Raw genomic sequence first — 13,489 nt, 5'->3', positions numbered from 1 at the left:
TCCTCCCCCCGTCCTCTCGCCCCTCTCACTTCAGAAAGACGGAGGGACGGAGAACATTGTGTCGAGCGAGCGAGCTGCGAAGGCAAACAAGAGGCAGATGCTTTTGAAAACAAAGTGCTGTCGTGTCCCAACTTTCTGGGGAAATAAACACTTCAATTCACCCCCCAGAAAGAGAACACACCCTGTCGAGCTGCTAAACAAAGCAAGACGCTTTCTGCGACGCCACGTCTTCCATCGCCTCTTCTCCCCGTTTCTTCTTCCTTCTTCTCCCTTTACCTTCCCAGCCCAGATTCTCAGCGGGATCACTGCCTTTCCCCCGCTTGCGCGCTCTTTCCGTCTCCCTCGCGTTCCCTTGGTTTGCTTTGGTGGCGGGCGGGCGGGCGGGGGATGCGGTCGGATAGACACCACCAGTCAGGATTCAGTGGGGTAAAAATAAAGCCGCTGAAGAAGCAATGTGTCCTACGGCGCGGCGGCAGACGACAGAACGGCAGAAAGATGGGTGGGAAAAATAATAGAGCACAGTGGAGTAGCAGCTTGAAATATGGATCCGACGCCAGCTGGATCTGCAGACCTTTGACTCCCCAAATTATTCAATCTTCCCGATAATGACTCACACAACAAATGGAAAGAAAAGGTCCTCATGCCTTTAATGTCTCTGGCTATGATGTAATGGGATCATCCTTGCACTGGGGAACGCGGCGGGCCAGGGTCAGGAGAAGTGCTGCCGGCCGGCATTTTCATAAGCTTTCCACATGTATGCAGGATTAGATGGTGCTGTGTGTGTGTGTGTGTGTGTGTGTGTGTGTGAGAGAGAGAGCTCTAAATTAATTTCAATTTGCCTGCTTTGAATCTCTCTGAAAAGGGTGCACTGCGAAAAAATCATCATGTCATTGACTCTCATATTCAGTGTTATAATCTTGTTTTTCTTCAAACAAGTGAAAAAAAAAAATCTGCCAGTGGGATGAAGTAATCCCATTTTTTTCCAATTCTAATCATCTTATTTCCAGAATTTTTCTTGAACCAAGCGTCATTTTCTTGATGCTAGTGGGCTGATCAGCCGTAGTCCGCTTTGTTTGAACTTTTGTTCCCGGGGAAATTCCTGAAAGAAGCGAAATCGCATTGGATTATCTCATCCCACTGGAAGATTTGCTTGTTTTAAGAGAAACGAGATTTTAAGAGTCAATAAGAGACTTAATGACTCTTTACAGAGGCATCATGCACCAGCTTTTGTTTTGAGGGGGGCACATGCATGCACACACACACACATGCATGCACACACACATGCAAAATATATCCTGTCCTTGATTTATCGAGGTGCCACAGGCAGGTTTGCACTGGCAGAAAACAAACAAACAAACATAGGCCTACATGTGGGGCCAACTGCTTATGTATTTTAGGGCATTCTGATGTAGAACGACAAAAATATGGGATGAGGGAATGTAAATTAATTCAAATGGCCTCCCAATCTCCGTTAGAGTCTATTTTCAAGTTCAGGACAGACTTAAAGCAAATTATAGGATATACAACCTCCTCGATCTACATGACTCATCTTAAGAACAAATGAGATGAGGACTTAAATGAACAAACTCCAGATGTTTAGACAGGCCCGCAAAAGGCTGTTGTCATGCGAACGAAAGGCCAAACCACAACAAAGGTTTTCCATTTATGCAAAAAAAAACTGTCAAATAAACGACCCCAAAGTCAACTGTGGCTGCGCTCATTTACATTATCCCTCCCGGTAAATATCCTGCCAGATTGAGAAATCGCTGCGATGCAAACCTCTGCAGCCCCGGGCGTTAAATTGCGGCATCCTTAACAAATGAGGCCCACATGTGTTTCAAAAGAGACGCCACTCAACTGACCGATAGTATAGATGGGGAACAGGCTTATACCCAAACAGATTCTTCATTGGAGCCACATAGAGAAAAATAACTTGTCTGTGCTGCCATTGCAATTGAATTGTCGCAATTTTTGTGTGTTTGAATGCCACTCACTCTTTAAGATGGTGATTTTTTTTGCAGCGTGGGAAAGAAATCATGAGAAAAAGAGAGTAGAGACAGAGAGAAAAGACAGAATGTGTGTGTGAGGTAGAGGAAAAGCCATAAAAAAAAAAAGAAATGGAATAAGGCTTTCTCATCCACAAAGTCCAGCACTACCACCAGCAGCTGCACTTTGTCCTACATCTCCCCCAAGCAAGCATGCATTTGCTCCTGTCTCTTATCTGAAAAGGAGGCCCCATCTAGCTCATGAATAAACACCACCAAAACAAACTGCCCGGGAGAAGAGAGGGAAAAAAAAAACAAAAAAACAGTGATAAACCAAAATTATTCCGTCTTCCCCTCTCTGGTCAGTCCTTCCACCCACGCTCTGGGCATGCTGAGGACTCTCCTTGGCGAGACCAGATGCCGTCTTCCCTCGTAACCTCCTCCCCTCCTCCTCCTCCCCTCCTCCTCCTCCTCCTCCTCATCGTCTCCCCCCGGTTAGTCTTGGCTTGGTCACTGATGCGTGAAGTGTCGCGGAATCCACCAAAACGAGGGCTCCGTTGTCGCTGGCTGGCGCTGTGTGAGCGGCCATTGTTGCCAGACGGCGTCCGGGCTTCAAACCCAGAGAGAGAGAGAGAGAGAGAGAGAGAGCGAGAGAGAGAGAGGGAGAGGAGCAGCAGCCAGGACGGTGGAGGAGTAGAGGGCCCGACGCATGAGATGGGGGGTGGAACGGGGGTTTGATACAAGGGGATTGGGGTGTTCAGAGTTCAGAGCCTTTCACAGTGCCCATGGACAGGGATGTCTGTGTGCAGAGGAGGGGTGCAGGGGGGGGGGGGTAAAGGGGACCATATGGGGGGCTGCGGTGTCAACAAGGCACAGGCGTTCCCTCTAGAGGGAGAGCAAACTTTAGCACAATAGGACCCCTTTGGTGTGCCCGAGGGCAGCCCCAACTTTTACACCCGCGGAGGGAAGTCAAACCGAGCCATAAAGCACGATGAACCGGCCGGGGGAAAGGGCCCTTCCAGCAGCCAGCCAGCAGCCAGCCAGCTTCACTCCAACAAAACCCTCTTTCTCTCCTCCAGGCCTTGGCCCCTTAAACATTTGGCCATACACACATTCTTCAGTGACATAATGCTTTTTTAAGCTATTGCCCCCTCTTCAAAGCCCCCCTCCACTTTTCCACCCTTCCTCAGATATCCTCCCCCCCTTTCGACAATTACTATTTGAATATGAATACCGGTGGAGGGGGTTAAGTGTTTGTTTTCGCTCTCGTGGTGCTGAGAAGTGAAGGGAGGGAAAGCCGGCGCGCTCGCTGACGTCAACGATCGGCCGCCCTCATTGATGTGCCGTCGGTAGGTGTTTGCTTGAACGGCCTCTCGGGGCCATAAAACTCTGCCATTCTGTGCAGCCATAAAAACCTCCCTACCCTCCCAGCCCCTCCTCCCTCCTCCTCCCCCCCTCCAGTCCCGAGTGTTGCTGCTGAAACGCCCCGAGGGAATCATGGAGCTTACAGGAGGCCAGATCAGTAACACAGCTGCTGGACTGCGTTCTAATCAGGGTTTGTTTATGTGTGTGAATGCATGTTTTTTTTTTTTTTTTGGCTTGCACATGTGTCTTTTTTTAAAGTAGCACTGAGGTTTAATGTGTGTGTGTGTGTGTGTGTTTGTGAGAGTCTATCTTCAGCATTCAAAGCAGATCTAGGCCATAGTTTCTGGCCACTGCCCCTCATTGATGAGATCACTCTGGTCAGGTGCTCCAGAACCCAGGGGCCGCAGGATGATCCAGGAAGAGGGACAATTCCCCTGGGAAGACCATCCCCAGTGCCGCCACCACCCCCACGTCGGGTCCCACACACACACACATCAAAAGCCGCACATTGCAGCGGCAAGAAGATAACAAGGGCAAAACTACAGCCCGACTCAGTCAGAGCAGAACCTGTGCCAACTAGGCTAGTTAGACAAGCAAAACAGCGGGGGCTCAACGGGAGTGAAACCACAACATTCGATTAAAAGCAAGAGCCTCGTATGGAACATCATTTACGACGTTAGCGACCTTGCGGTTTCGCTGCGGGGGGGGAACCGTTTGCCATTTGGGGTTTGTTGAAACCCGGCTCAATCTAATTCCACGCAATTACAGTCACCAGACGCCACGAGAGATAAAAGAAAAAAAAACAAAACACACAAACGAATACTGGTTCTTCGAGAAGGCAGATTCTGCTGTTATTTCATAGCTGGATGCCCGTACGATTAAAAAAAAAAAAAAAAAAAACATCAACCAGGGCTGATAGCAAAAACACAAGGGCAGCTGAATGTGGGAGGGGAGGGATGATGGAAAGGGGAATGTGCGATCCAAGCAGCGTTACCCCCCTGTCTCAGCATGCCCGGTGCCACATGGAGGAAAGATGAGACATGAGCGAAGAGGCTTTTTTTTCAAAAAAATATTAATCTCTCCATAAAACGAGACAGATGTCAAGACTGTGAACTCATTGCGCTCTCCAATCCCCCCCCAACCCAGCAGAGAATTTAATGAGGAGCCAATCACGCCGGTGTCTTGATCATCACTTTTTCCCCTCAGCCAGTCAGATACCTGTCTCTCCCAATTGAGCTCACAAGGACCCAATCAGCTGGCACACACTCTCTTTTCTGTTCTGCACTGTCAGAGCCTTCAAAACCTGAGCAGCTACTCACTTACCTGCCTGGCTGCAAACTTTCAACATCCCTGCATCAGCACTAGTTAAGGATGAGAGAGGCTCAAGTGTGGAGGATGGAAAGAGAGAGAGAGAGAGAGAGAGAGAGAGAGAGAGGAAGAGAGGGAGGTTTTACAACTTTTACTACTTTGCCTTCCGTCTCTTATTAATTCATTCCTCTCAAACATTTCCTGACACTCCCGGGATGAGAAGGCGTTTCATTTTGACGCCTTGTTATTCCTCACTCTTTCAATTACTGTTACAGCGAGCACCACCAGCCTCCGGACTGGGACTTTTTTTTTTTTTTCCTTTTCACAGAGGCGGTGAGTTGCTTTTTAATAGAGGAAATGATTCCTGTGGCTGCCCCACTGCTGTGCTAATACGCTCATCGATTTTCATTTTGGGGGGAAACCCTCCCAGCTGATCAATCTCCCTCCACCAACCAGCCAGAGGTGGAGGGGGCGTGGAGATGCTGTACTTTTGCTGCTCTGTCCAGCCACTCTTTGCTCCTGTGTGTGTGTTCATATGTGTGTGTGTGTTTGCCTAGTTCATGTCCACCCCCCCCTTTAATTTCCCTCCCTTGCTCCTCCCCAGCCTCCTCGTCTCTGAGGCCAGGGGCTGCTTGGCCATGGTGGTAATCCCTCGATGAATGTGGGTCAGCGAGCAGGGCTTTGCCTTCGTCACTCAGCTCGGGACAGGCAGCAGGGTCACGACCCCAGCCAACCCATGTGCACACGCACACGCACGCACACATACACACACGCTCACATTCGCACACCCACGTACAAGGACAAAGTCCCACACACGAGGATGCACACACACACACAGATGCACGCTGTCATGGATGGACGAGCAGATGCACACAGGCTAAACCCACACGCACCCAAAAATGAGGAGCAACACAAATCTGGAATAAATTCGCCTAAGCTGAGTCAGAAAATACTGCAGCGCTGAGCTCGATGCATTCAAAGCCATCGTCTACAGTGATGATTCAGCCTATCAGCCACCAATACAACTCCCTGCATTTTGCATTACCGCGTGCATTGCAAAGCTGCGGTGACATTCGAGCGCTGGTACACAGTTGACCTTTAATGGCGCGCTTCATGTCAGCCACGCTTCACCATTTCTACCGCAGCTGTATAATTGAAAATGGAGCGCGGCCAATCACCTCGTCCGGTTTGTGCTCCTGTCTTGTTTTGGACACGAGGATTGAAAGCAACCCAGAAGTGTATTTTCAAGCAGAATTTGATTTGCTGCCAGGAAAGGGAGACAAATCATACAGAACTGGAAAATTTTGTGCTGCAAGTGTTTTAGTGAAATAACTACTATCCTAATAAGCAGCAAGCAGTCACTTCAACACGCAATCCTGCTTCAGAAACTAGTCTGAAATGATGATAACCACTGGTCACCGAACTAATTCACGGAATCACTTTAAAGAGCAGTTCCTACGCTGCGCTGCTAAACTCTTGCAACTACAGTTAATTATCACCGGCAGCTATGGGAGCAGAGACGACACCTCAAAGGCCGGGCGAGCCGAGGCACTAAATCACGACCAGAGATGCGAGACTCGGGCGCGCTGCTAAACAGGAACTGGTTGCAGGAATGCTGTAACGAAGCCATGTTGACTTCTCTCATGTAACGGTGACACAGTGACTTGCCCCAGATAATGCTGAAGCAAAATGAGGTTGAAGTGACTGAAACAGCTTCGCGAGGTGATTAAAATGGGAGCGTGAGAGGAAAGAGAGAGGTGGGCGAGTCGGGAGGGGGGGACATGAGATGGATAGGCCGAGTGATAAGATAAAACAACAAACAGGGGTTTTATGTAGTTCTAGGCTTAAATCGCTCTTACACACCGATATATCAAAGAGTTCTAATTTTAAGTCGCACCATATTTGAGCTAATTATCCGGCACATCATTAACATTCTCCATCATGCGCTGGTACTTTATCTGAGACAGAACAGGCAATCATGAAATATTCATGAATTATTAATCTGACAACGGAAAAACAAACAACAGCAACCCGGGGAGTGTGACACCCGCCCCCGCCAAACAGTGAGGTAGCAAATTACATGATTGTGTTGTAACTCCACTCAGGAGTCCAACTCTCCAACACGAGTCCACTATCAGCTGACGCTACGGCACTGACATCCAGGTGAGCGGTTTCCCCCCGCTCATAATGGTGTTTTACTGAGATAAGGACGAGAGGAAGTGTTGTTGGTTTTCTTCGCTCAGCTGGATCGGCTACTGCCTCCCGTTCCGTGGCGCTGTGTCAACAAAATGTCAAGCGCCGCGTTGTCGTAAAAACGCGGGGAATGGAAATGTGGCGGGGAGCCATCTGTAGCCAAATCACATCAGCGTTTCCACATCGTTCAGATAGGGGAGAGGGAGGAGCGGATGGGTAAAGACAGGGAGAGGCAGCGAGAGGGAAGGAGAGCAAAGACAGTGGAGTGAAAGAGAGAGGAGCATGCAGGATGAGGGGGGGGGATGAGAGGCAGAGAGGCCGGCCTCCTTCGCCCGTTCTCGTTCTCATCCCCCTACGCTTCTGAGAGGATTTTCTCAAGTGGCAAAATTCCTGCTGATGACACAGTTGTGAAAATGAAAATGCTGCAGCGCTTGGCTGATGTTACAGTCGTTGGCTTCTAATGGGAAAAACACACCACAGACAAATTTTCTGGACTCTCCATTTACTTTCATCCCAACTCTCCAACACACACACACACACACACACACATACTGAGACAAACTGGTCTATTATCACTCAATCTCTTTACCCACTTGCTCTCTCTCTCTCCCTCTCTTTCACACATGTTCATGCATGTGCAAACACAGACTCGCTCTCCACATTTCTGCTCGACTTTTCCGTTCTCTAAATCTCTTTCTCCCGTCGCTTCACTTTGCTGCTATCCGTCTCTCTGTCTCTCAGCGTTCAAGTCCCCTGGGCGACCTTGAGCAGCAGCTGCCAGAGAAGTGGCTAAAGTACAAAGTCAATATGAGCCAACAGAGCTGGTTAAGTATTAAATGGGGGGATGATGACGCTGCCATCAGCCAGCGAAAGGCTTAACAAAGAGGAAATAAGAGGAGCACACGCACTTGGACTTTACCGGAACACTCAGCGGTAATAATGGTGTTCTTCAAAGTTAAGCGACAGACTCACATTACATTAGATGATACTTTACCACTGATTTCTAATAAACTGCCCGCCAATGGAATAAGGGCGCAGCTATGCCAGCACACTGCCTGCACACGACACTAACACAAGTGCTTGTGTTAAAGGTGTATTTCTACAGGATAGCAGACCTTACTGTTGACCTTCCGGAGGTGCTGAGGACTTCGTTTAATGAAAAATCCATGATGGGATGTGACTGAGTGATAGGAGGCAACGGGAAAGAAGCAAATAACAGGGGGGGAACGTGCTAAGAAAATGTGGCTTTTTGTTGTAAAGAAATGAGGATTGTTCATCCAAGACAAAACCGAGGAAAGAAATGTAAATTGTGGTTATTAATGTGTGGTAATAAGGTGTCTCAGCCACGGCATGAGTGCAGCGGCCCGCCTAACACATGAAACCTTTCTATTGTCACGCCCGTAATAGCTTTTCACTGTCCCCCTCTCCCAGGATCATTGTCAGCTGCCCTGAGAACTCATTGGATAATGTATCAGTGAATGGGCCCTTTCATCAATGCTTGGCCATGGATGGAAGTGGACGGAGTGACTCCAAATGAAAGCTATTGCAACTGAGAAAAATCAATTGAATGGATGTATGGAGCATGGAGCATTTGTGTGAGTGAGTGTGTGCACGTGTGTGTGTGTCTGTGCACACAGGGCTAAATTGGGTTTGAACCTCCCCTCCTGCTGCATTCCTCTGGAAAGCAGAATTCCTTTGGAAGGCAGCGGGGTCAAAGGGCAGGAAGCAAAGATGAGCATGGATGTTGCTGGGATTTCACCCGCAGTTTTGTATCAGCGGCGGTGTGTGTATGTGTGTGTGGCTGGGTGCGTATTGATAGCAAGTAATAGCATATTTATGTCATGCAGCATCTACCCTCCTGTGTCCACACTAGTATGAGCTTAGCTTATGTGTGATGAAAAGCATCCAGGTATGTATAGTGTGCAGTGATTCAGCCCGCCTTGGCAGCGGTCCCTCATCAACCTCTAGAACAGCTGCTCCGACACGTGTGTGCATTCCTCAGTCCACGCCACGACGTCCCCGTAAGGCATCGCTCCCTCTGCCTGTGGAAATGCAGATCTGACACCGGCTGGCTGGCTGGCTGGCTGGCTGGCTGGCTGGCTATAGATCCATTTACCTGAGACAGCTACGTCAGGGTTTTTCAAAGTATGGGTTGGCACCCATGGGGGCTTTAAATTAGATTAAAACAAAATGCATCAGTTTAATTAAATTTAAACAGGCCCCTAAATCATACCAGAAAAAAATGAGTTCAAATTTATTGGCTCTGCTGTGTTGCCAAATGCCAAGGCGGGTTTGTAGTCTAAACACCGATTAAATTTTGTTAAAGTAGCCTTTTGAACAGCCAGCAAAATCAGTTCTGAGTCATGAGAAAAGGAAAAGTTTGGTTCACCAAAAGTTTGGAAACCACTATGATGCATAATAAGCAAAAAAACAAAACAAAACAAAACAAATCAAAAAACACACAGGTAACCACTCTATTGCAAGTGTGCTGCAAAAATTAAGCTGGATTGATTGAGCTGCAGTAACAACAGAGTAATCAAATGTGGTATCACTGCTGGAAATGACACGAGTAACAGGCAGGAATATTTACCAAAACAAACCGACTGTGAAACACACAAGCAGAGAGGCAGAGCCGGGTTCCCTGCACCGCTGAGATCACCTGTGTCAATCAGCTGATTGGGGAACTGAAATGATCCTGAGACGATAACCGCACCTTTAGGGGGAAAACGAGGAGAAACGGAGCCCGGAGCAGGCCAGAGCAGAGGTGGCTCGTTCACAGAAATGACTGGAATGTCAGATAATGGATGACACATTTCTCCAGGTGACACCGAGCCACAGGCATCCAGTGAGACAGAGTGATAGAGCGAGAGTGCATGTGTGCTAGGCAGAGGGAAAAAAAAAAGGATGACGAATGGACAGACAAGTGCGTGCTTGTGGAGTTTTGCTAAAGCCGTTTTTTGTTTTACCTGTGTGTCAGTAAAAAGTTGGAGGGTTGAGAGTTCACTCGGAGTTCAACAAAGGTCACTTCCTCTTTCGAGCCAACCTGGATGTAGTTAAAGAGCCCCTCTTATCTTTGCTTTTCTGTCTCTCTGATTGATAGGATGGAAATATGTGCATGTCAACTTTCCATGTGTACACCATCTGTCCTTTTCCTCAAACCCTGTCCCGGTGTATGTACAGACAAACAGAAAGAAACGACGAGGAGCGCTGTTATCACACGCCTGACATTATTCAGGATTTAGCCAGGCATAGAACGCACAGGACGATAAATGCAAATCAAACCAACGTCACTCACTGGCAAGTGAACTTGGCAGTGGACTTCCATATGTTCCCTAGCGATGCAAACTTGAACTGACAATGCTTCCCTCGATATTAAAAAATACCAAACGTGCACATATAGCTGTCAACTCAATAAGGGAATCATTCATTACCACCCTGATGAAAAGGAGACCTTCAAAATTAGAGGAAATCTAATGTCCCTAGGGACTAAGTGGAAATGAAGGCAATAACTCCTAGCAATTGAGCTGATAATTAACCCATCATTATTTTCACTAAATAGCCTCACAATTCAAACAAAACTGCTACACACACACCAGAGCCTACATGAATTGTTTGAATCAGTATGTAACTTTATGTTGCGCTGTGTTTGGTCATTACAAGGTCACTGTAACACCGCCAGCAACTTCTGACCAATCTCCTGCAGTTGACTTTCACTTAATTTGCACACAATACAAGGAACATATGAAACGTGTCCCTGCATATCCAGGCTACTGCTCCTGTGGAGTGGGGCAAGGGGGTTGAATTCCTCATCTATGTGTGTGTGTGTGTGTGTGTGTGTGTGTGTGTGTGTGTGTGTGAGAGAGAGAGAGAGAGAGAGAGAGCTGTGTGTGTGGCTGACAGATGGACTGGAGAGTTCCTACTTCATGCTTGAGAGGCAGAGAGGTTTAAGGGTGTGGGAACAGTGAGAGGATCATGATGTAAAGGTGGTAAGAAGGTGGCTAAAATACAAATCAAGCTTGTTTTCAAAAAGGCTCTTATTCATTGCGTCAGTCTGATACTAGCTGCTATTCTGACTACTATGAATTTACCTAAAGGGGTTATTTTTAAGCCCATAAAAACTGATAATCAAAACTGATTTCAAGTGGGTTTACTCACTGATCATGACTCATTTGCGGTCACTGAGGAAGACTACAGGGTGGATATGACTGGTTATGACATGACATTAGTGCACGTAATGAAACTCTCTCTCTCTCTCTCTCTCTCTCTCTCTCTCTCTCTCTCTCTCTATCTATCTTTCTCTCGCACAGACAAACGCTGCGCCACGGTTTGGGAACCCTCAAGGACGCGCGCCTGGTGTCCCACTTGGATACAGAAGGCACCTCATTGCGCACAGTTTTCATGCGTAAAAACTGTAACCAGTCAGGACTGCAGCGAACCACTTAACGTTACACCAACACTTTGAGTCAAACACCACAAAAAAATCCCTCCACTCAGCCCAACTTACTTGTCATACTCGGTGTTGTCCTTGTCACAGCGTGCGTCTTTGTGCTTCTGCCAGTCTTTGCCGTGTTTGCAGGTGGTGAGCAGCACCACATCCTCGGCGTTGTGGACGTGGTATAAGGCATTCCTGGTGTCCGAGCCGATGCCGGTCAGGTACCGCTTCCCCTTGAACACCAGCATGTATTTCCTAAAAGGCGGGATGGAGTTGTACTTCAGGTAGCCCCTCTCCCCGCCGGTCCGCGGGTGCTCCTTGGAAAAGAGGGGGATGGACACGTCGAAGTTGGGCCTGAAGTTCTCGGTGCTGATGCTGGCCTTGGCCAACATGGCCTGGCCGATGTCAAAGCCCAGGTCCTCCGTGTAGTCCGGCCACGTCCCCGAGTACAAGTTAAATATGAGGTGGTTCCTGCCGTCGTTCCACAGCGGCAGGTTCTGCACCTTAGTCTTCAGGTTGTGGACGTACTGGGGGGACAGCTGGTCCCGGTCCAGAGTGTCCAGACTCAGGACGAACAGACACGCCTGTCCGGGGTCGGAGGTGTAAAACCTGGACCCTTCAATGCTCGATAAGATATTCTGGTAACTCTCCGAGATCTTCTCCCCCTTCTGCAGGGGGTAAACATAAACTTTGAATCCGTTCTTTTTACACAGAGAAAAATCAAAACACGAATCCATGCGGCACCGCTTGCTTTTGTAAACACCCGTGTTAACGTCCCTCTTCTGCCTCGGGGATATGTGCAGGTTGTACTCCTCGGTGTCCGTCTGATCCCAGGGCAGGAAAGGTTGTAAGGGGTCCGAGAAGTGAGGCCAGGGCTGGTCGGGCCGGTACCCATTGCCGCTGCGGTCATGCCGGCTCCTGCTCGCGGCTGGAAGTTGGACCCCTCCGAGGCAGAAGAGAAGCACTAGACATGCACCGGCGGAGAGCAGGATCAGGTAGCGTTTTTTGGCCTGCATGTGTCCTGGGAACAGGGGCGAGTTGGTTAGGAAAAGGAAATGTAAAGTGGCCCAAAGTTTGGCTCTCACCAGCCCCGGCTGCACCGCTCCATCCTCCGGCAGCCTCCAAGGATCCCCAACCCCCCTTCAGCGTATTCCGTTCCCAAATCCAGCGATTGATCCAGAGCATGTGGGCGATTTTACAAGTCTTGTCCGTCTCTCCCTCTTCTGTAGAGTTTTACCATTGCAAAGCACCTACAGCGGCTCGGGTGCACCGACAAAGATGAGTACTGCTGCCTGGACCCTCTTGGAAACAATCAGATATGCGCCTCTCTCTCTCTCTGCGCTTCTCCTCCACCTCATTCAGACGGGCTGTGTGAGGCTATTCAAATGGAAAACTGTCCGACAGCCGTCTACAAACTCTCTCCCCCCGGATGAACAACGGCACCCGGATCACCGCGGCTCTCCCAGACAGAAAGGTAACCCCCGGTTTGGACGTTAAAGTCGGTAACACATTGACCGGGGAGCGTGAAACCCGTCGGTGTGGCCGCCGCGCTCCGATCCAAATGCCTCGGAGAGAATTTGTCCTATTCCGGGCTTTTATCACTCCATGGTCCCGTGAAAAGAAAAGCAAAAGCCGGGGGAAAGCGACGTAGCTCAGGAGCGGCTCAGCGGTGCAACTGTAACCGCACGAATCCCTGCATTTCTCTTCTTGTTTATTCCAACCTCCCTATATACCCTCATACGCGCAAACATAAAATAAAAAACCTCATCGGCGGATGAGCCAGGCTGCAAGCGAAGTTACCCGGTCGAAACGAGAATAACAAACGCTACCACCGGTTACTGTGTGACCTGGCAAATAGCAGGGAAAATGTTCAAAAAGACGGGATTCCTTGATCCTAGTGTCCAATTACCGAGTGCTCAGTTGTTCCGATTGTTGGTCGGTAACATTCCAATCCCGACACGACGGCAGCTGACGCGACGTCCCATCGGTGCGCACCGGCTCCGTTCATTGGTCCCTTGCTCGGACCGGAAGAGGCGGGGTTTCGGAGGATGCACCCATTCACAACCAGAGCGCTCTGCATGGGGAGAGAGCAGGCAGTGCAGTGCGAGGGGAGTTTAATTGCAGGGAACTTCTTTGGAGATGTGCCAGCGAGCAAAGCCCCCCTCTGCCAAAATATTGACATAGAAAGGCAGATTCTGTGACTGTC

The 13,489-nt window shown here is 49.0% G+C and overlaps 1 protein-coding gene across 2 annotated transcripts in view; it reads right to left on the bottom strand.

Moving 5' to 3' along the window:
• The window catches only part of ext1b (exostosin glycosyltransferase 1b), a 122,127-nt gene extending 108,922 nt beyond the window's left edge, over nucleotides 1-13,205 (bottom strand). For both annotated transcript variants that reach the window (XM_030063606.1, XM_030063607.1), the window contains exon 1: nucleotides 11,356-13,205. In XM_030063606.1, coding sequence (XP_029919466.1) covers nucleotides 11,356-12,299 — 944 coding nt within the window. In that variant the 5' untranslated portion in view covers nucleotides 12,300-13,205. The remainder of the gene's footprint in view (nucleotides 1-11,355) is intronic.
• Between the last annotated feature and the right edge of the window lie 284 nt (nucleotides 13,206-13,489).

The sequence above is a fragment of the Myripristis murdjan genome, chromosome 11, assembly GCF_902150065.1.
Source record: "Myripristis murdjan chromosome 11, fMyrMur1.1, whole genome shotgun sequence".
Taxonomy (NCBI): domain Eukaryota; kingdom Metazoa; phylum Chordata; class Actinopteri; order Holocentriformes; family Holocentridae; genus Myripristis; species Myripristis murdjan.
This window is presented reverse-complemented; position numbering and strand designations above follow the sequence as displayed.